At 49.5% G+C, this 19,725-nt stretch overlaps 1 protein-coding gene across 2 annotated transcripts in view; it reads left to right on the plus strand.

The window, feature by feature from the left end:
• SPPL3 (signal peptide peptidase like 3) overlaps nucleotides 1-19,635 on the plus strand; it is a 57,609-nt gene extending 37,974 nt beyond the window's left edge. The window contains exons 3-11 of one of the 2 annotated variants that reach the window (XM_064168971.1): nucleotides 3,089-3,183; nucleotides 5,434-5,553; nucleotides 8,454-8,532; nucleotides 9,215-9,327; nucleotides 14,075-14,181; nucleotides 15,043-15,206; nucleotides 16,375-16,574; nucleotides 17,601-17,710; nucleotides 18,348-19,635. In XM_064168971.1, the coding sequence (XP_064025041.1) occupies nucleotides 3,089-3,183; nucleotides 5,434-5,553; nucleotides 8,454-8,532; nucleotides 9,215-9,327; nucleotides 14,075-14,181; nucleotides 15,043-15,206; nucleotides 16,375-16,574; nucleotides 17,601-17,710; nucleotides 18,348-18,419 (1,060 nt within the window). In that variant the 3' untranslated portion in view covers nucleotides 18,420-19,635. The remainder of the gene's footprint in view (nucleotides 1-3,088; nucleotides 3,184-5,433; nucleotides 5,554-8,453; nucleotides 8,533-9,214; nucleotides 9,328-14,074; nucleotides 14,182-15,042; nucleotides 15,207-16,374; nucleotides 16,575-17,600; nucleotides 17,711-18,347) is intronic. The other variant, XM_064168973.1, reaches the window with a different exon arrangement.
• Nucleotides 19,636-19,725: the final 90 nt, after the last annotated feature.

A 19,725-nucleotide genomic window follows, 5' to 3' on the forward strand; every position in this document is an offset into this window, starting at 1 on the left:
AGCTAAATCTTTGTCTGCCCTGTTGTGTAGCCAGACATGGTCTCTCAGCTTACATAAAGTTAGATTTATCCCAGGAGCTATCTGCCCAAGTATCTGCTTCTGAACTGGGGAACACAGAGTGAAACTGATGCCTTTATCTCCAGGCTTTGGGTCCCTGAGCTGCCTGCAGAAAGAGAAAGTAGCTGAAACAGTGTCTTTACAGTTGGCTTTAGGACTTGACCTTTATGGACATCAGGACACAACAGAAAACCCAAAGGCTGTGCTCAGAGCTCAGAACCACCTGCAGCTGCAGCACCATCAGGGTGGGAGCAGAGCTTTGGAGAGACCTTCTCACCAGAGGCTGTCTGCATGTGCACACTCAAGTGCTGGAAGAGAGCTGTGCTTAGTAGAAGCACAGCCCTCGGCAGTCTCACTGCACACAGGCAGGGAAAGCATTGCTGCATGCACTGCCTGCTCCTTTTCCCTGCTCTGGTTCCCACTTCAGATCCTGCCTCGGACCCCTGAATGTCACAGGGAGGTTTTACAAGCAGCTGGTCCATGCGCTAGAGCACACAGGATATTTTAGGCTCTCTATCTGCAGCGTGCAGAGGTGAGGTGTCATGAAGCTGTCTCCAGCCTGTGGCTGACTGTGGTTGTAGCCCTGCTGCTGTGCAGAGCAGCTGCAGTGTGGCAGTTCTGCAGCAGCCCGCAGTTCTCCTAGCCCCAGGGCCGCTGAGGTGGGTGGCTGTGCCCACTAAGCAGAGCAAGAAGAATCACCTCACTATGTTGCACCTGCAAGTGACTCTGTAACCCTTGCTTTCATGTTCTTCTACGGTTTTGCAGGAGTATTCCCTACAGGCTTTCCCTCAGGCATTCCTGTAGTGGAAGTGGTCCAAGGCTCAAGTTGAACTTTCAAGATAGTGTGTGCCAGCAGCTTACTCACTGCTTTGCCCCAGTGTAACCCTCCTCATGGCTCCCTGTGGGAGGCTGAACCCATTGTGCTAGAAATCTACCAGTTTGAACTGTTAAGGTCCTGCAGGATACGCAACTGTGCAGTTTATGACCAGATGGGAGGTGCCAGCTGGTTGCTGCCTTTGGAAGCCCAGCAGAAACTTGGAACTAAGAAGCAAATGTTTCTCAGTTTGCCATTTCTTTACAGTCCAGGAGCTTTGAGTACATCTTGTTTTACAGGAGGAGGATGTCTCAGTGGTCACTTTTTTGATATGATGTTAGTGATAATTTGTAGCAAAGGGAAGGGCCAAATCTTTAAACAGTTGGAGATGATTCAGAAGCTGTCTTGGGTCAATCAGCAGCTGTGTTGTTAAGTGAAAGCTATGTCCTAATTTATGCTTACTGTGGAAGCAGGGATGCTGATAGGTAATCATGTAATTATTGCTGCCACTTGAAAGGAGAGACAGGGACCGAAGTTGCTTCTGAGCAGTAGATCTGTGAGTTAGTTTCCAGTATTCTTTGCTGCTAGCATGCCCAGGAATAATGAGTTGCCTGCTGCTGCTGGGAGAATGATGGTGTGAAGTTCTTGCTGAACTGAGCTGATTCAGAGTGGAATGAAATGCTGCACTGAGTTTGGCTGGATCCTGGATCAAGTCCTGGAGGATTGTCGGCCTCCTCCCAGATTTTTACAGCTTGAGGGGAAAATTATGAGGCTAGAATGCATGAATGGGGAAGAGGTAGGTGTGGGTGAAGAAGATGCCCTGAACAAGATGCAGAGCAAGCTAAGAACAGGTGAGTTTGTTAGCATCGCAGTGCTCTCTGTGGCCCCTCTGTGCTTTTCATCACTTTTAGGTGGTGATCCACAGCCTGTGCACAAGGGCTGTATGAGCCTGAACCTCTCTTATCTTTTGCCTGAGCTCAGAAGCTGCTTGAGTTTCATACATAATAGAAGCAAAGGAGCAACCCAGTTTAATGCTGAAAGAGCCTTTCTTTTGGTCCTGTTTTACACAACAAAGCTGCTCATCTCCTCTGTCTTTAGCACCCCAAGCCTGCCCTGCTGCTGCGCTGTAGGTTCAAGTGGTGTGGCTGCAGCACAAACTGCCCCCCCTGTGCATCGTAACAAGTAGCCTGTACACTAAAGTCACACAACTTTGGTGCCTGTAGAATTGTACAGTGTCTTAGGGTATCTGAGCAGTCCCTAGGGTTAGTGTACTTTGCATGGTGCAGCTGCTCACAACTGAACTTGAAAAGAAGTTTCATGCCTGTTGACCTGGAAGTCTTACTGCAACACTTCAATGCTGCTGCAGAATTCAGGCAGGAGCTGGGCAGTGCTAGTGGTGGTTCCCTACAGCCTGAGTGAATAACTAAGCAACTGTCACGGGTAACATGTATCTATCAGAACAGAGACTGCCATGGTACTGTTGTTAAAACGCACAGAGGATGGGACAGCAGAAGTGAAACTCTCCTGTTTCAGACAGCTCTGCAGAATTGGTTGAATGTACTGTAGAGGCTGCATCAAAGTGAAGGACTGTGGCAAAAGGGTGGGAGACTCTGTTGGTTGGGAACATTTTAAACATCTGTCATCAAAATGAAAAGATGACTCAGATGACTTAGAGCAGAGCTGGGTGCACAGGGGAATGCCATCACCTCCTCTGGATTCCTTGCACCCCGTCAGGCTCTTTGTTCAGAGCTTCCTCTACTCACCTTTGCTGTACGTAAGATACGTCTGCTCATTTTCTAGGCAGTGCTGAAACTCTTTCAGTGAAACCCTTGTTCCTCAGACAATTACTTTTAAGCTAGTTTTGGTCATCACTCCTAACATGATTTAGAGGAAGGAAGTAATATTGTTTCAAAAGTGAAAGCTGATAGCTAAATCTGAAGGAAAAGGGTCAAAATGAAGAATTTGGAAAGAGTCAAAATTCCTCAGAGAATTGAAATGGTTGTTGCACTTCCATCGTGTTCTGCACCCCCCAGTGATGCAGAAGGGTTTCCTGTAGATTGTTGTTACACACCAGTTCAGACACTGGTGACAAGTGCCACTGTCAGAGCCTGTAGGATCTGGTGTCCCCTCTAGAACTAGAGGGTGCTGGTGCAGAGCGGTAAGGAGCATAAACAGGAACCTGAAACTTGTCTGTTAAGTTTGCCTTGTTCCCTGCAGGTCTCTTAACATGGACTTTGAGAATCAAGACAAAGAGAAAGACAGCAGCAGCACAGCCGGGTCCTTCAATGGCAACAGCACCAATAACAGTAAGGGTTAGCTCTGCTCCTTCTCTTGCTTTGCTCACTTCGCTCTGCTGCTGCTTCTGCTTCACCTGTCCCCGCAGGGCAGCTACCTGGGGCTCTGTTATCTGGGCACTTACTGCCTTGCTGTGTGCTCCTGCTGCTGCCTACTTTGTGCCCATGGAAGCTAAATGCAGAACCTCAATGGGACATTTCCAGAGTACAAAGAAGTGGCTCGGTTGGTCAGGTTTCACTGGAAATGAAGGAGCTTTGCTGGTGAAAACCAGCAGAGAGCTCTGAGAAGGGAAAGCCACTGCTGCCTGTCTGGAGTCACTTACTCTGGCATACAGGCCAATCTGTGAGCCGTGGGAGATCTCCTGCTCTGACAGCTTGTTCGTAGGGTTAATTCAGCTTTATCAATAGAGATATCCAGGTGTGGAGCTCCCATGGCCTGGGGCAACTAATTAATAATGGACAACAAAATGTGTGTCCACACAGTCTGTTCAGAGTGGAGGTCAAGGTGCTAGCTGACACACAGCAATTGTCCCCTCCGTGGGCTCTAAGCAAGCTGCAGGCAGCTTGGCTGTTTGAGCTGTGCTGGTTTGCAGGTAACAATAAGATGTAAACAGAGTGCAGCACATGCACAGTGTGTTGGAAATTCCCACCTCAGGTTCACTTGCAGCAGTTGATGTGGCCATGTCCTGAGAAAAGGTTCTAGAGTAGTTTCCCTAAGTTTAGAAGAGAGGAGTGAGAAGTGAGCAGCCCTGTGCACAACCACCTGAGTGCTGAGGTTGCTGTGTTTCAAGTCAGAAATGTTGCTCAGGACTCCCAAGCATGTCCATGGTGCTGCATGTGGCTGGGGTTTTCCTCCCCTTTCTCTAAATCCTGACCCTTGAAACTTAGGGAATTGTTGGAGCACTGCTTCTGTTGTCAACACAGAGCTCAACACAGAGCAAAGATGTTGCTGTGCTTGGTGATTCAGCAATGAGCAGATGAGGCTTTTGGCATCCAGGATGTAAGAGAAGCCAGGCTGGGGCTGGGGAGTGAGCACAGTAAAGGATTAACTGTCAAAATAATCAGGGCTGAAAGGAAGAACTCTGACATTTAACACTGCAGGCACTGATTTCTATGCACCAGACTGGCCTGTAAGATGGAATTTCTGGGGGGGGTTGTTTTGTTTATTTTCCCTTGGCAAGCTGAAGGGCAGGTGAATAAATGCTCTTGGAGCAGGAGGAACTATATTGAAATCACAGATGGGAGGTGGGAAGTTCTGTGCCTTCACACCCTCGTCGCTGGGCCCTGTTGCCCTTCACCGTTCTGTGCCAGACCCTGGCTTCTGAAATCCCAGTGGCTGAGCCCTCCTGCTCTTCATTGGTAAAATTTATTGTGCTGCTTGTGCTTAAGGATAAGAGATCTGTGACCTGAGCTAGGTATTAGAATGTGCAGGGCCAGGTAGGCTGTTCAGAGCCTGATCTTCTTCCTTTCATTAGCTGTTCTAAGGACTGGGGCACCATGCAGTTTGCTGTCCCACTAGGAGCACCCCTGGTAGTCTACACAGCAGGACTGAGGTGGGGGAACAAAACCCTTTGGTGTCTCTGCACTGTTTGAAATTGCTTCCAGCTCTAAAATAGGATGTGAAGTTTTGGTTCATAGCATCAGAGGTGATTGTAGTGCAGGCTGTGCTTGGGGGTAGTTTTATGAGCAGGTGATTGAGTTGGGTGGGTTTGAGAAACTACCTTGTGTTGTTAGCACTGATGGTGTCTGGAGAGTGCCAATAGTGATGCAATTTAAGTGCATGGTGGCCTTCACCCAGGCAGCATTTGAAGCTGTGGCACCCTTTGCATGAGCTGGGTTAGCCTGGCACCATCTGCAGCTTGCTCTTGGTCAGGCTCTGCCTCGTGCTGAGAGGCTGAGCAAAACCTTCAGGTACTCTGTTCAACAGGCTTGTGTGCTCAGCGTAAAATGACACAAATAGATCGTTTCTGTGTGATTCCTGGTGCCTAAGTAACGCCCATTCTTGTAACTTGTTACTCTGTGTGTGGCACAGAACAGAACCCAGACCCTTTCTTTTTGCTCACGGCTCCTGGGCCATGGCTGCACACAGCTTGGCCTCGCATAGCTGCCGTGCTTGGCTGTGTTGGTGCACGAGGATCTCTGAGAACGTGTCTATGGCACCAGCACTGAAGTGTCTTGTGAGTCCTCAGCTGTGTGGCGAGGACAGGCTGTTGGTGCCTGTGTGGTAAGAAGCGGCCCAAGTTAAATGTCTCCTCCTTTCTCCTGCAGGTATTCAAACCATCGATTCTACCCAGGCGCTGTTCCTGCCCATCGGCGCCTCTGTGTCTCTCCTGGTCATGTTCTTCTTCTTTGACTCCGTTCAGGTTGTCTTTACAATATGCACAGCAGGTGAGCACCTTTCTGAGGACTGGCATAGGGCAGAAAGCATTGCTACAGTTAAAGATGTGTGATCAGAATTGTCATATGTGTCATGGTGTATGGTCAGGCCTCACACTTGTGTCTTGATGTCTCTGGAGCTATTCATAACATGCCAGCTGTGGTTCCAGAAGGGTTTTCCACTGGGAGGTTTACTCTTGCACTACAACTTGCCAGAGTTGTGAAAGATGCTGGCTGCAGTGCTGTAGTTGAAGTTCATGTGGTGCTCAGAACAACTGTTGCTGGCGAATAACTGGCAAGTCCTCTGGTTCTGCTCAGAATTGCTTACACTTGGTCATTCTCAGTAAGTAGCAGGACTTTGATTTGGGGAACGTTTTGGCCTTTTGATCTTTTCAGTTCTGCAGGAGACCAGCTGCTGTTCAAGGTAGCAAGACTCCTTCTGCCACTCCAAGTACTCAGCAGCTTTAACAGCTGCACTCCTCTGTCTGTGAGCATTTTTAAACCCCTAAGTAGCTCTCATCTTCTTCTAGTTCATGTACATGCAGTACAGGCTTGTCCCTCATTATTTAACTCTAGCCTTTTACACAGGGCTGATATTGATGGGGGAGTCTAAATCTCTGCTCCTGACTTGAGCCTTGAGACCCCTCTTGCTAGTTCTGGAGGCCTGCTGAATTCTGCAGAGCTCTGCTGAACACTGGTTCTCTATCTTTGCCCTCTGGCACACAAGTTCTTTCCTGCTGAAAAGCAGTTACTGCTGCACACAACTCTTGCTGTATGTTGGACCTTAGGGGAGTGTTGCACACACATGGAGAAGATATTACAAGGGAGGACTTTTGACAAAAGACAACTTCTAATTTGCCATCTTTGTTGGCCTGTTGATTCCAGCACGGCCTTGATATTTGTGACTTTATTTGTGACATTTCATGTTGTAGTTCAGTGATGATTGGCAGCTGGGGCTCGTTGCAGTTTTCAGAGGATGGAGTCTTTTGGGGTCAGTGCACTTGAATATCTTTATTGTTGACCTTGGGTTTATGATACCTCCGTGCCTTGCCTCAGAGGGTGTCACTCAGCACAGGGGACTCTGACCCCAGAACCTGTGAAATGCAAGTCTTTGTTAGAGGGGATACAGCAGAGTGTGGACCCTGCTGGACTTGGGGAGCTGTGAGACTTGGTCCCTCTGTCCCCTGAAGCTCTGGCAGTGCTATGTCACATCCTCTTTGTGTAGATTTTAGAGAGCAATGCATAGGAACTTGTCAGTTATAGCTGGTCTCTGCTTCTTAAATCACTGCAGAATCTCCCTCTGCCAAAGACTGCCTTTCAGGGGAGAGTCTGGGGTAGGTGCAGCACAGCTCAGGGCCAGGACCAGCTGCTAAGCAGAGGGCAGAGCTGAAGAGTTGGCATGTGGCCTGCAGACAAGATTTAAGCTGACTGAACAATGGATACTGTAATATGAAGAAAGAGAAAAATGGTGACTGGAAGCCTGGATAGTCAGAAACGAGCCCAGGATTGGGTCTTGGTGGGCACTGTATGACTGCTTTTGAATTCTAGCACTCTCTGCCTGAGCCCAGCTTTGGGCTGCCAGCTGCTGGGGGTGCCAGGACAGGAGGCGCAGGATTGCCTGCTGAAAAAGAGCTGGGGGGGAGGAAGGGGAAGGAGGTTTGGTTTGGGGTGAGGAAGGGCCAGTCCCACTGAGGGTCAGGGTGGGCAGGCAGGAGGCCTGCGGGACTTGGGGCAGCAGGGACACAGGCTTTGCTGTGCACAGTTCCCTGCCAGGCACCTCTGAAAAGCTGCCAATTTGGCATGGAGTTGCCACACTTCATTCTTTCCCTACCCATTCTGCTTTTTTTCCCTCCTCTCCTAAATGCTGCTGGAGCTGAGTTTCCATGGTGCTGTTGCATGCAGGTGCTTGGTAATGCTCTGTTTTGAAATCGACTGGTCTCTTCTTAAAAACATCTTCTTCCCACAAGAAGGGGCAGAATTGAGGGGAGGAAAGTTGAGGTCCTCCTTTGAGAAGAGGAAAATGTCCTCCTTTTCAGAACCAACAACAACCTACCCCAGTTTTGTAAGAAATGAGCAGAGCACCTCACAGAGACTTGAGCTGTAGTGTGCAGAAAATGCCAAGAGACTCTTCATCTCAATTTGAGCCTGTTCTTGCCTACAGCAGGTTTGGATGTGTGCTGCTGACACCAGGGTGTCCCCACACCCTCACTCCTCAGCCTTTGAAACAGGCCTTGGTACAGATTTGGTGTTGTTATGTTTAAAAAAAACGTGGAAGGGAAAATGCTTAGAATCCCAGCAGCTACTAACTGTGTTCACAACTGTGTGGGTGGGATGAGTTTGCTTCTGAAACAGAAAATGCTGCTGGCATATTTGTGTGTTTGTCTCATCCTGTGTTCAAAAACTTGCTTTGTATTTAAGAACTGTAACTTAGCAGCTGACTGCAGCTTACCTGAGGCTGTACTGTGTTCAGTAATGAGTGACAGGTTTGAGTGGGATAGGGCAAACCCTCTTGAGTTTCAAAGTGGGAAACCCTGCATGGTGCTGACTGTGACACGTGGGGAAGGACTGTCAGAGTCACAGCCAGTTCCTGCCGAGCCCTCTCGTTTTGACTCAGTAGTTGGGCACTTGCTGACAAGATCATGACCAGCTTCAAGAGCTGGGGGTCGGTAGGGTTTGGGGATGGGGCACTGCATTCCTCTGGGAGCTGTTCCCGTGCCTGACGGTGGGAAGCTTGCTGGCAAGGGAAGTCCAGCAGAAAGCCTTGGGGCCTGCAGCTGCTCTTGCTTTAACGGTGCTACAGCCTGTGATAACAGGACATTGTAGCAAGAGCGTTTTCAAGTTGGAAAAGCTTGCTTGTGTACCACAGAAACGGAGTCTGAACGTGCTGATGTTGCCTTTTCTTCTTTTTCTAGTCCTTGCCACAATAGCTTTTGCTTTCCTGCTGCTCCCGATGTGCCAGTACTTGACACGGCCTTGCTCACCGCAGAACAAGTAAGGACTTGAGAACCCCTTTGCTCCTCTCCCTGCCTGTTGCAATTATTTCTTTTAATGAGAATCCCTTACTGGAGTCTTTGGTTACCTGCAGTAAACTTAGGGCTGGTGTTGGTGTCTGTTTTGGTGCCAACAGCAGGTTTTCAGGTTAAAAGCAAGAAGCACAAGGCCTGCAAGTCATTGCCAGGACAGCGTCTCCCAGCAGTGCTTTTTACTGGGTTTGGCTTTTTTTTGGCTGAGCTTCCAGTGTCTGGGATGTTGGATTTTGCTGTTTGTTAATGTGTGGCTATGGATTTCAGTGCTGTCTCTTTCAGAGGCTGGGGTTACTCCGCTGAAAATTGCAGTTGTTATGTCATGTTTGAAAACTGGTGGTGTTCCTTACCCTGAGACTGGAGTTGCTGTTGCAGAAAGCACTCTGAGAGGGGACAAGGAGCTAGCAGTGGTGGTGAAGTCTGAAGAGAGCTGCCAGCATCCTCTGTAGTTAAGGCTCTGCACACCACCTTTGGACAAGCAACACTTTTATTCCTTGCTGTCTTGGTGCCTATTTGCAGCAAAGGAACTTCCCTTCAGTTTTTCTTGGCACCTCTCATTGGCAGTTGAGCCTTGTTCCAAGAGCATCCCTTTTCTGTTCCGTAAGTGGAAACACCAAGCCTGCTGCCTGATGTTTGTGTGTTCTTCCTAGGATTTCCTTTGGCTGCTGTGGGCGGTTCACTGCTGCTGAGCTGCTCTCATTTTCTCTCTCTGTGATGCTTGTCCTTATCTGGGTCCTAACTGGCCACTGGCTCCTCATGGATGGTGAGTACAGAAGAGAAGGGCTTTAGTTCCTGCTCTGGCCTGCTCTGGCATGTCCATTCCCAGGGGAGGGTTAGTGAAGCTTGCTGGTCCTGCTGGCTTGCCGAGTTGAGATGCTGTGTGGCAGACTCCTGGAACGGCAGCGCTGCCAGGAGCGCATCAGGGTAGTGCCTGGGACACGTTTTTCAGGTTTGTGAAAGCTGATGAGAGATGTTCTGCACCTGTGTGGCACAGGGTGAATCGCCAGCTTTAGTTAAAGATGTCTGCAGACAGTGGTTGTTATGAATCATAACTTGATCTTAACAGCCTCATTAATGTTTGCTGTGCATCTTGTTGGGTTTCTGGTTCAGATGATCAAATGATCTGTTGTGAGACAGTCCACAGTAGCTGGTTGTCTTTGATCTCTTTGATGCTTGCCAGTTAGGATAGTGAGATGGGCAAAGCTGGCAGGCATCCAGTTGGCCTGAAGGTGTGATTTATTTATTTTTTTCGTGTTAATTGAACTGAATTCTCACAGCTTAGTGTTCCAAAAAGCTTTTCTTCTCTGTCCTGGCTTCCAAATCTCTTGTGCCTGCTCTGGCGCTCACTTAATCACGTGCTGAAGTGATTCAGCTCTCTAGAATGGCAGCGTGCCGTCTTTCTGCCAGGCTGTTTTGCTGCTGCTGCAGTGAGCTGAATTGGATCATTGTGCAGCCAGGTATGTGCTAAACTTGGCACGAGGTAGTGGCAGTGTGGTGGGATCCCAAAGAATGGAGTGGAGATGGCAGCGAAGGGATGGAGAGATGGCCAAGAGCAGGACCCCTGCTTCTCAGCAGTGTCAAAGCAGCTAAACTGGCTTAGGATGTCTGGTGAAGTGGCACCCTGAGGTTGTGATTGCTTGAGGAAGGCTGGGACAACATTACCCACCCCTGAAATTGCTGTTGCAACAGCAAGCATGCATACTGCCAGCTTCCCTGCTCCTCCTGGGGTGAGTGGCCACAGCAGGTCTCTGGGCACCTGGCATACCCTTGCTTCTTTCCTGCCTTCACACTGGTGTCACCTCAGTTCCTGCTTTCTGCTGCACTTGAAATTCCCACCTGTTACTTCATAAAGTACCCAGGTGCTGCATGAGGAAAGGCAGGTGTGGATTTTGGCAACATCTGGCAAGAGCTGCCAGGTATGAGCTGCACTGAGGTATGGGCAGGAGCACTGCCTTAAACTTGGCTGCTTGTGAACATCTCGGTCTGGAAGAGTGGGCTTGAGGCGATCCATCTGCAGAGCCATGAACTGCTGCTGCAGAAGATCTGGAGGTTGTCTCCTATGTTGGTGGTTTATGATTTACTGCATTGTGTTGCCAGTGTCCAGCTTTGCAGTACTTGATGCAGTCTATTTCGAGTTTGTCCTGTGCAGGTGCAGACTCCTGCCCTTTGTTCAGATCCAGTTAAATCAGCACTTGTCTGTGACACTGCACAGGGAGCAGCCTTTACTGGCTTTTGTTGTGGGAAGACTCTGCAGTTTGAGTCCTTGCTCTAACCCCCTGGAAGTGGGATCACATCAACTGTGCCTTTGCTTCTCTGTAACTGCACACTCGAGACCAGCTCCCAGAGAGTCTGCACCCTAGGTGCAGGGTGATGCAAGTGGAGCTCTCCCTGCTCTATCAGGCTGTGCTGGGACTTGGCTGCTTCCTGCCTGCCCAGGAGGAGCTCGTTTGGCTGCAGCCAGAAAAAGAAACAGGTGTTGAGAAGGTGCTGAAGGGAGGAGTGGGGCAGTGCACCTCGGTTCTTGTGTATGTGATTTGTTGTTGTTTTGCAGCTAACTGTGAGGGAGTGTTTCTGCTTGAGCTGGGTGAAGAGATTCGGTCTGTCCAGACTGGCAGTGTGGCAGTGCTGCCAGAACAACTCTCACTCAGGTGGTGCAGTTCCCCTCATCTGCGCAGGAGCTGATTGGGCTGTTTCCAAAGCCAGATCCTGTCACTGAGGGCTTGCTCTGAGTCCTGAAATGCTTAATTCTCAGAGTGGATTATTTGATGATAGAGCCATCAGGGATGGTCACTGTCCCCTCCAAAGCCTGGTTAAAAGCTTCTCTAAACATTGCATGTAGCTGGATCTCTGCAGTGGGAATTCTGTGGAGGTGCAGTGTCTGTATAGCTGCAGTGAGTGCAACAGCCATGGGTACCTTGGAGGCTGCTGCAGCAGTCAGTTGGAGGCCGTTTCGTGGCACGTATCCTGGTTCCCACTCTTCAAAAGACACTTGGAGAGCTGTGTAGGACTATGATTAGGTCACAGCTTCAGTACCTGTTTCTTTTGAAGGTCATCTGGTGGCCGGTGGGGAACCTTGATCTTGCCAGCTTGCATAATGCTTTGTAAAGCAGACACCACACCATCAGCACCTTGGTATCGTCTGCTCCAGATGCAGCAGTGCAGTAAAGCTGCAAAACAGGCTGGAGCTGGAGAAGCTGATCACACGAGCAGGAATATTCCTAATCCACAGAATGTCCTTATTCCGTAAGGGCAGAGCTTGCAGGCACTGCAAAGTTAATTCTTTCTGCTGGCTGGAGGTTATCTCTCACAGTTAGCTCTTTGCCATTCAGCTCTGTTAAGGCATTGTCCAGAGCTGCTGTTTGTAAGGCTGTTTGGCCTCCCTCTCTCTCTCGTTATTTTTTGTAGAGATGCTTTGGGGTGCACTTGAGTGGAGAGATGGCTGATATAGCTCGTGAGCACCATCCCTGAGCTTACACCCGTTCCTCCTGTATTTCTGGACTACTTCATTGGAAAAGACCTGGCTTGCATTTAGAGAAGCCCCTGGGTGCTGTGGCTGCACTCTGCCCTGTGTTGCTCATAGCAGCCCTTCAGCATTCTGTTCTTTTTGATTTGCCAAGATTTCTTAAGGCAGTTGCAAAACTGCACAGCGATTAGCATGTGCGTTTCACTGCCATCCAAAGGGGTTTCTTTCCATCTCCTCCTCTCCCTGCTGTTTGCACAGTTGGATGGAAGTGCCTCACATGTGTGCCTGCACTCATTTCAGCCATGGGCAAATGAAGTATATGAAGATAAAACTTAAGGCTGGTTATAACTTCTCCACTTCTAGTTCATTGTAGCATGGAAACCCTCTCCTAAATGAAGGCTTGCTTGAGCTGTCGCTAGCACTGGCTGTAGAGAGAAACCTCTCTACCTTTAAGAGAAACCTTTCAGGCAGATTGTTCCCTTCTGCTTACTCTCCTACCAGAGGAGGTCTGTAAGTGAGGGCTACCCTGTGTTACTGAGCGCAGTTCTCTTTTCTGCTGCTTTGCTGTGACAAAATCTTTAAGCCTTAACAGTTTTTGTACATTTTATAGCTGGCTGCAGTTGTGCAGCACACTGCAGGGTACGTTTTTCTCTGAGGAATCCCATTGCTCTTAGAGATGGCAGCTGTGACATTCACTGTCATGCCACATTTGTCAGCTTTCAAAGGACTGGGCAATAGGTTGGACTGGATGATCTTGGAGGTCTCTTCCAATCTGGTTGAGTCTGTGACCAGGTGGGCTTGGCAAAGCTGCTGGTGGGGTGCAGCCCCTGGGCACTGCCATGGCTGGCAGGCATTTGTGCTGTTTTTTTGGCTTTGACTCTGTATCAAAGGTTTCCTCAGTGCCTGGGAGGCAGGTGGAAGAGGTGCAGAGCAGTTTCACAGCTGCATGATTACAGCAGAACCCAGAGGCCAGCATGTAAACCCTGTCCTGGACAAGCTGCCTTGCCAGTGGCTGCAGACGTCCTGAGTGTGTGGTCCCTGCAGCTGCAGTTGGTCAGGACAGCACTGTCAGGTATGCTTTGTGTGCAGCTGTCTGCATCCTTCAGTGCAGCCCAGGCCCTGCAGGGCTCCCTTACCCTAGCAGATACAATGCTGTCACGGGTGGAACTTCGCTTACGTGTAAAGGTCTGCTGGGTTTTTAGCATCTCCTTAAGGATTTGCATGTAGCCAGCTGGAATGTGAAATATGCTTGAGAGCCAGGTGAGTGCCTGTGGTAGTGGGCTAGGAGTTACTGCATTTTGGATAACATCTTAGCTTTCTGCTCTGACAGAATTCCCCTTGGAACAGAACTAACATGAGAGCTGTGGCATGGTCTGTGGCCTGGTGACCTGGGCTTGGTGAGGGATTAGGACAAGACTGGGCCACATTTTTACCCTGCGGTGGGCAGGCTTTGCCTCTGTAGTGAGCAAATCCCTGTCTGCCTGAGCCATGCTGCTTCACAGATGCCATCTGGGCAGCCTTGCACAGCCTCAAGCTGAGAGGGGTTCTGTTGGAACAGGTCACGTAAGCAGGCTGCCTCTGGACTGAGAGCCACGCACTGGGTTTTACACAGCAACTGGAAAACCTCCTCATGCTGTAAGAGCAGAGGCTTATGTTTGGGGCACAAGGAGTTGTTTTGCTGCTCCTGTTTCTAACCGAGTAGTCAGTGGGAGGTCGAGGCTCTAGTACACAGACGTGAAAACATTTCTTTCTGGTGGGTGGGGGAAGCTGAGTGGAATGGGCAACTGTGCCTGCAGAGGCATTTCTGCTTCCATGGCAGCATGTCCACAGTTGGCTGCTGAATGTGTTTTGACTTTTCTTGACTCTGGTGAGAAGAATTTAACTCTCTGGAAACAGAAGACAGTCTTCTAGTGCATGCAGTGCTGCACAGGTGCAAAGAGAGGCATCTTGGCAGGGGGAAGGGTGGTTCGGGGGGAGGTTTTGGCAAAGGGGTTTTTGTTTTGTTTTGCTATTTTTAATGGACTAATCATGTGCTTGCATTTTGTAGCTCTGGCTATGGGCCTGTGTGTTGCAATGATAGCCTTTGTTCGGCTGCCCAGCCTGAAGGTTTCCTGCTTGTTGCTCTCTGGGTTACTAATTTATGATGTCTTTTGGGTAAGTGTTTTGTTTGGGTTTGCTAAAATTGCTTTTATCCTTTGGATCTGTAGTCGGCCTCAGGCCATTTTGACATGGACTGTGCTAGTGTGAGTTGATGAAATCTGGCAAAGATAGAGGATGGGCTTTGTTGCTCCATTCTGAGGTGTTAGTCCGCAGCAGGATGCGGATGTGTTTGCTCTCTAATTACTTGACAGAGCAGAAACATGGTCAGAATATTTCAGCTTTGGCATATGATTTAAAAATATAAGTATGAACCCAGTTTTGAAAGCCTGGCTGAAGACTAGAATGAGCATTTGCAAGTAAGCACGCGGGTGGTCGGCAATGAAATCTGCAGAACAGGACTGCAGCCCAGTGCAGAGCCAGTAGGGCTGGCAGCAACTCTTACTGCACTTCACTTCTGCTGGAAGCCTGACAGGACATCGTTCCTAATGCTGGCAGGATTTTGTTTCACCTTTTGCATTACACCCAGCCACGATCCAGGGGAGTGCTTGCTGACAGCTCTGGCAGCTGCTCTGTTTCCCAGTGTGATAAACTGGAGCGCAGGAGCCCCTGAAGCCAGTGCTGCATCATTCCCTTTACGAGTCAGCACCACTCCTGGCTCTTCTCTACATTCAGGCTTTCTTGTACTGCCTCTGTAGACTAGGCTGGACAGATGCTTTGCCTAAGGATCTCAAGATGCTGGTCAATATTGTGAGCCCAGAAGCTGTTTCCCAATTACTATTGCTAGGTGTGAAAATCTTTCCTGGGTGGCTGGAAAATCTGTTTTGCCTTCTATCATGAACACTAAGGCACCAGCAGCTCTCAGAGTTCAGCTTGGCATTTCAGTTTCTAACAGATGATGATTTTCTTGCTCCCTAGGTGTTTTTCTCTGCCTACATCTTCAACAGCAATGTCATGGTGAAAGTGGCTACCCAGCCAGCTGATAACCCCCTGGATGTTCTATCCCGGAAGCTCCACCTGGGACCAAACGTGGGCAGAGACGTTCCACGCCTGTCGCTGCCGGGCAAGCTCGTCTTTCCAAGGTACAACTGCAGCTCCCTCCCCTTGCCCTGCACCAGCACCAATTCCACTGGAAATTAGCAGCTTAGTTCCCTGCTAGTCATCCATCTTCACAATGAAACGGTCCATAACAGGTGGTGAGGCTTGGGCACTGCGTGGGCTGACCTCGGTGCACAGAGCTGACCTCAATTTGGCTAGAACCAGACCTTCAACACGTGTGGGAGTTCTGCTCTTCTTGTAATGCTTAAGACCTAATGTTTAAAAGCAAAAGCCTGAGGTTCATTAGCAGAACTGATGGCAGCCCAGTGCAAGTGACTGGGAAGGGAGCTGGAAACTGACCTAGACAAGGGCAGCTTACAGAGGGAGTGCTGTGCTGGGAGCAGATGTTCCACCTCCCTCTGCTCTGGGGGTTCCTCCTTGCCTGTTTTTAACCAGGGTGTGCGCAGGCCCGACAGGGCACCAAGCTCAGGCACCTCAGCAGCTGTGCAGTAGGTTATGTTAGGATGTTTAGTGTGGCTTCTTTAGATGTTGGGTTGCTTAAATCACAGAGATTAGGAGCTGGTTGTCTGTGATGACAAAACCAAAATGGTTCATTTTGTCAGCTTTGCAATAACTTGATTTGGCTTCGTTTGCATGCTGGCGTTAAGCTAAGGGGCAGTGTTAGTTCATCACCTACCTCACAGCTGGCTCTTCCCTGGGAACCTGGAGTTTCCTACCTGTTTTGTCTGAACGAGGACAAAGATCTGAGAAGTCCATAAACGGACTTCTTGTATTGGAGGCAATCCTTGCAGAGGGAGGGGAGGTGCAGTCAATGTCTGTCAGCCCTAACAGAGCGCTTTGGTCAGCCAGCTGGTGCCTCCCGCCAGCACAGAGATGGCTGACACTGGGTTGATGGATCTGTGTCACGGGGTGAGTTAAGAGCAGAGGCAGCTTCAAGACTGCTGGCAGAAATAAACTGGTTGGCAGCAACATCGCATCACTGTCCCAGTGAGGCTTTCAGACGGAGCTGGGGCAGAGCTGGGGCAGTGGTGAAATCGCATAGGAAAAGTTCTTCAGGAGCCAGCATTTAGCTTCTGCCACATACAAGCCTCTGGGTAGGAAGAAGGCTGAAAAAAGCTGAAAACCAAAGCAGAGGGGGTAGAGCTCATCACCTTGTAGCTGAACATGAAGCCAACTGCAGCTGCTTTCCAGTTCCACAGGCAGCCACTTCTCCATGCTGGGCATCGGGGACATCGTGATGCCAGGCCTCCTGCTCTGCTTCGTGCTGCGCTACGACAACTACAAGAAGCAGGCCAGCAGCGACTCCTGCGGCACCCCGGGGCCGGGAAACATCTCTGGGCGGATGCAGAAGGTCTCCTACTTCCACTGCACACTCATTGGGTATTTTGTAGGTGAGTGAGCAGCGTGCCCTGAGCGCCACTTGGCAAGCAGAGCAGGGCTGGGAGATGATGGAGGCAGGGATAAAGAGGCTTTAGGAGAGTGCTGGGCTGTGTTCTTTGAATCCTCCTCTCCTTGGGTTTCGTTCATGTGCTCTGGGGAGGAGACCTCTTCTACAGTCTTCTGAGGGGTGGTGATGTACTGTATTTAAAAAATGGAAGAGGTTATCAGTGCAGGGTTTTAGCAGTTGTTCACACTTTGCTTTACTAGCAGAGGTAGCACACAGGTGGTATAGCTCATACCTGGCTGATGGGAGGAATATGGGAGTTTATAGGTGGCTTATGCTGTGCAAGAGTACATCGAGGTGACTCACCCAGGTAATTCTTGCACTTTCGTATTCCACTGTTAATGCTCATGACCTTGGGACATCTCGTTGCATACAGAAAATGGTAAATGGTCACACCTGGAATGCTGTTCATAGTTTGCTGTAGCCATCTCTCTCCTCCCTAATGTAAACCACATTTTTTCCCTAAGGTCAGGCCACAAGTGTGCATATCCTGACTCCTTGCAGTCCTTCCAAAGATGAAAAGGAAAGATTATTTCCTACCCCTACCCTTCCTCCTCCCCCTGACATTCCCTTCCAGCAAGTATCCAGGAAAATCATTCCCAGTGTATGCAGCCTTTCCTCTCGACCCATTTCTGAGGCTGGAGGCCCCAGACTGACAGTCTCAAGAGGTACCAGCACTGGAGTAGCTCTTCAGTGTGATGTGCTCAGCTTCTTCCCCCTTGCCTCTTCTTGTCAGTTATTACTAGCTTAGTCTTTGATATTCCACTGGAGCAAGTGGCTTACCACAGCCTAACAACAGAGTAACTTGAACTGCTTTGTTTGTTTCAGTGGTATTCAGGGAATGGGGAGCACAGACAGGGACCTTTTCCACAGCCTGCCTCTGGCAATGCTGGGGAAGGAAGCCATGTGTGGCTGTGGCTGAAGAGCAGCCCCCTGCAGCCAGCAGACACTGAGTCCCTTTTCTCTGTCACAGGTCTATTAACTGCCACCGTGGCATCCCGCATCCACCGGGCAGCCCAGCCTGCCCTCCTCTACCTGGTACCCTTCACTTTATTGCCGCTGCTCACCATGGCCTATTTAAAGGTAAGGCAGGGCTGAGGCTCTGAGGGCAGCTGCAGGCAGGGGCACATCTTGCTTTGGCCAGCAGTTCTGCTGAGGATGCTGTGTCCCCAGCAGCCTCGGTCCAGAACCGAGTGGGGTGGGCCTTTGTTCTGGGGGAGATGAGCAACTGGGAGGTGAGCTCCTGGGAAGAGGCGGTTCATGTACACAGGGCACCAGCACTGATGGGGTGACTCCACTCTCAAGTGTGGAATGCTCCTTTCGTGACATCAGGGAATTTGGCCTCCCCTAGCTGGTCACACCAATGTGCACAAAGGCCAGAGGCTGGCAGTTGCCTGCTCTGAGCTTGAATTTTACCTTCAGCCGTTTTGTGGGAGGGCTGTGGCTGAAACACCACAGGCTGAGGAGTGCAGGGAAGGGCAGAGCTTTCCTCATGTGAGTATTTCCTGCTCAACACAAACTCCCTGTGAGTAGCTCTGCCAACAATGAAAGAGGGTCTGGCCTGCTAGGGAAAGGAATTGTTGTTACTGTCTTCAGTTAGTTTGCAGCACAGGCAAGGCCCAGCTTTGCTAAGGCATATTGGTGATTCATTTCAAACTGAAAGTTCTGAGTGGCCTTTGAGGGTCCTGAAGCTTGGTTCTTCTGCTGTTTCCCTGCCCAGGGCGATCTACGTCGCATGTGGTCTGAGCCTTTCCACTCCAAGTCTAGCAGCTCCCGTTTCCTGGAAGTATGATGGCACAGAGAGGAAGTGACCTGAACTTCTGCCTTGGTCCTTTAACTAACTTGTGGCTTTGTCGTCTCCTCAAGCTGGACTGGCTGGTACTTGGGAAGGTACCAATTACAGGACTCATATGAAAGGACTTGGTGTTAAACAGTAGGGAAGGAAAGAAAGGCTAAGATCTGGAGCTCCAAGTGGCTCTGTGGCTCCCTGCAGACGTGGACCTGGGGACCCTTTGTGCAACTGCAGCCACTTTCCTCCTTTCCTCACTCGGATGGAATAGCACCAGACTTACCTTTGTGAGGGAGGAAGAGACAGACTGGAGACTGAGAACGGCTTGGAGTTGTTCCACACCTTGCAAACACTAAAAATAAACAACAGTTGAGCAAACTGAAGCTTCTTCAGAGAACCCGTTATGGACACTGGGACCAGTTTCCTGCTGGACTTCGGTTCTGAACTGAGACAGAAAAGTCTTCTGTCACCATACTAGGTTTTTTTGAGCTATTAAATATTTCCTGTGGTGTGAGGTTACTTATTAAATCCACAGACATTGAGTGACTTCTTGCAGTATACATATGAAGAATTGTTGTACTGAGTTCCATTTCCACCCAGGTGTCATGGTGCAGTGACAAAGGGCACGGTTTTTATACAGCTATATATCCCTAGAGAGGTAGCTCCCAACACACGCGAAGGAAGCCTGCTAAGATCATGCTGTGTAGCAGACAGGGGCTTGCTGTAATTTCTAGCATGTAGAGCAGTGTACTCTGGCTTTCTTGTATATGGATCTACAATGAGCTGCTGTTTCCCCCCTCTCCTACCACTAAACCTGCAGTTTAAACCCAAGTGTAGTGTTTGTACTGGTTGTACTCATGGACCTTAGGGGATACTTGATTTTGATCAATGTAGCAAACTAGGGAGGAAAAAAAAGCTCGAAGTCAGCCTTGTTGGTTTGGGAGGGTGGGGAGGGTCCTTCTGTTGTTTTCTTCTTTCTTTTCTTTTCTCTGAACAGCTCCCTCACAGGTTTTCCGTAGTCCCTGCCCCATGCATGTATGATAGCAGCAGTTGTCTTTGTGCTTTCTGATCATAGTAATGTATCACTTGTAAATACATTTTTTCTATTTTCTATTTTTTTGTATTTTTGCATTTTGTTTCAGTAGTGTGCTGTATCCTCCATGCCCCTGCCCCTTCGAGAAAAAAAAAGGAACAAGAACAAGAAAAGTCCTTTCCTGTCTGCCTGGCTGGAGTCTCTGTGTTGACTGCTTTGTGTAGCCTGTTACAGTGTGGAGTTCAGCACTTTTAAACCACCAGCTGCTGTTCTGGT

The sequence above is a fragment of the Pogoniulus pusillus genome, chromosome 30 (assembly GCF_015220805.1).
Source record: "Pogoniulus pusillus isolate bPogPus1 chromosome 30, bPogPus1.pri, whole genome shotgun sequence".
NCBI classification, from domain to species: Eukaryota; Metazoa; Chordata; class Aves; order Piciformes; family Lybiidae; genus Pogoniulus; species Pogoniulus pusillus.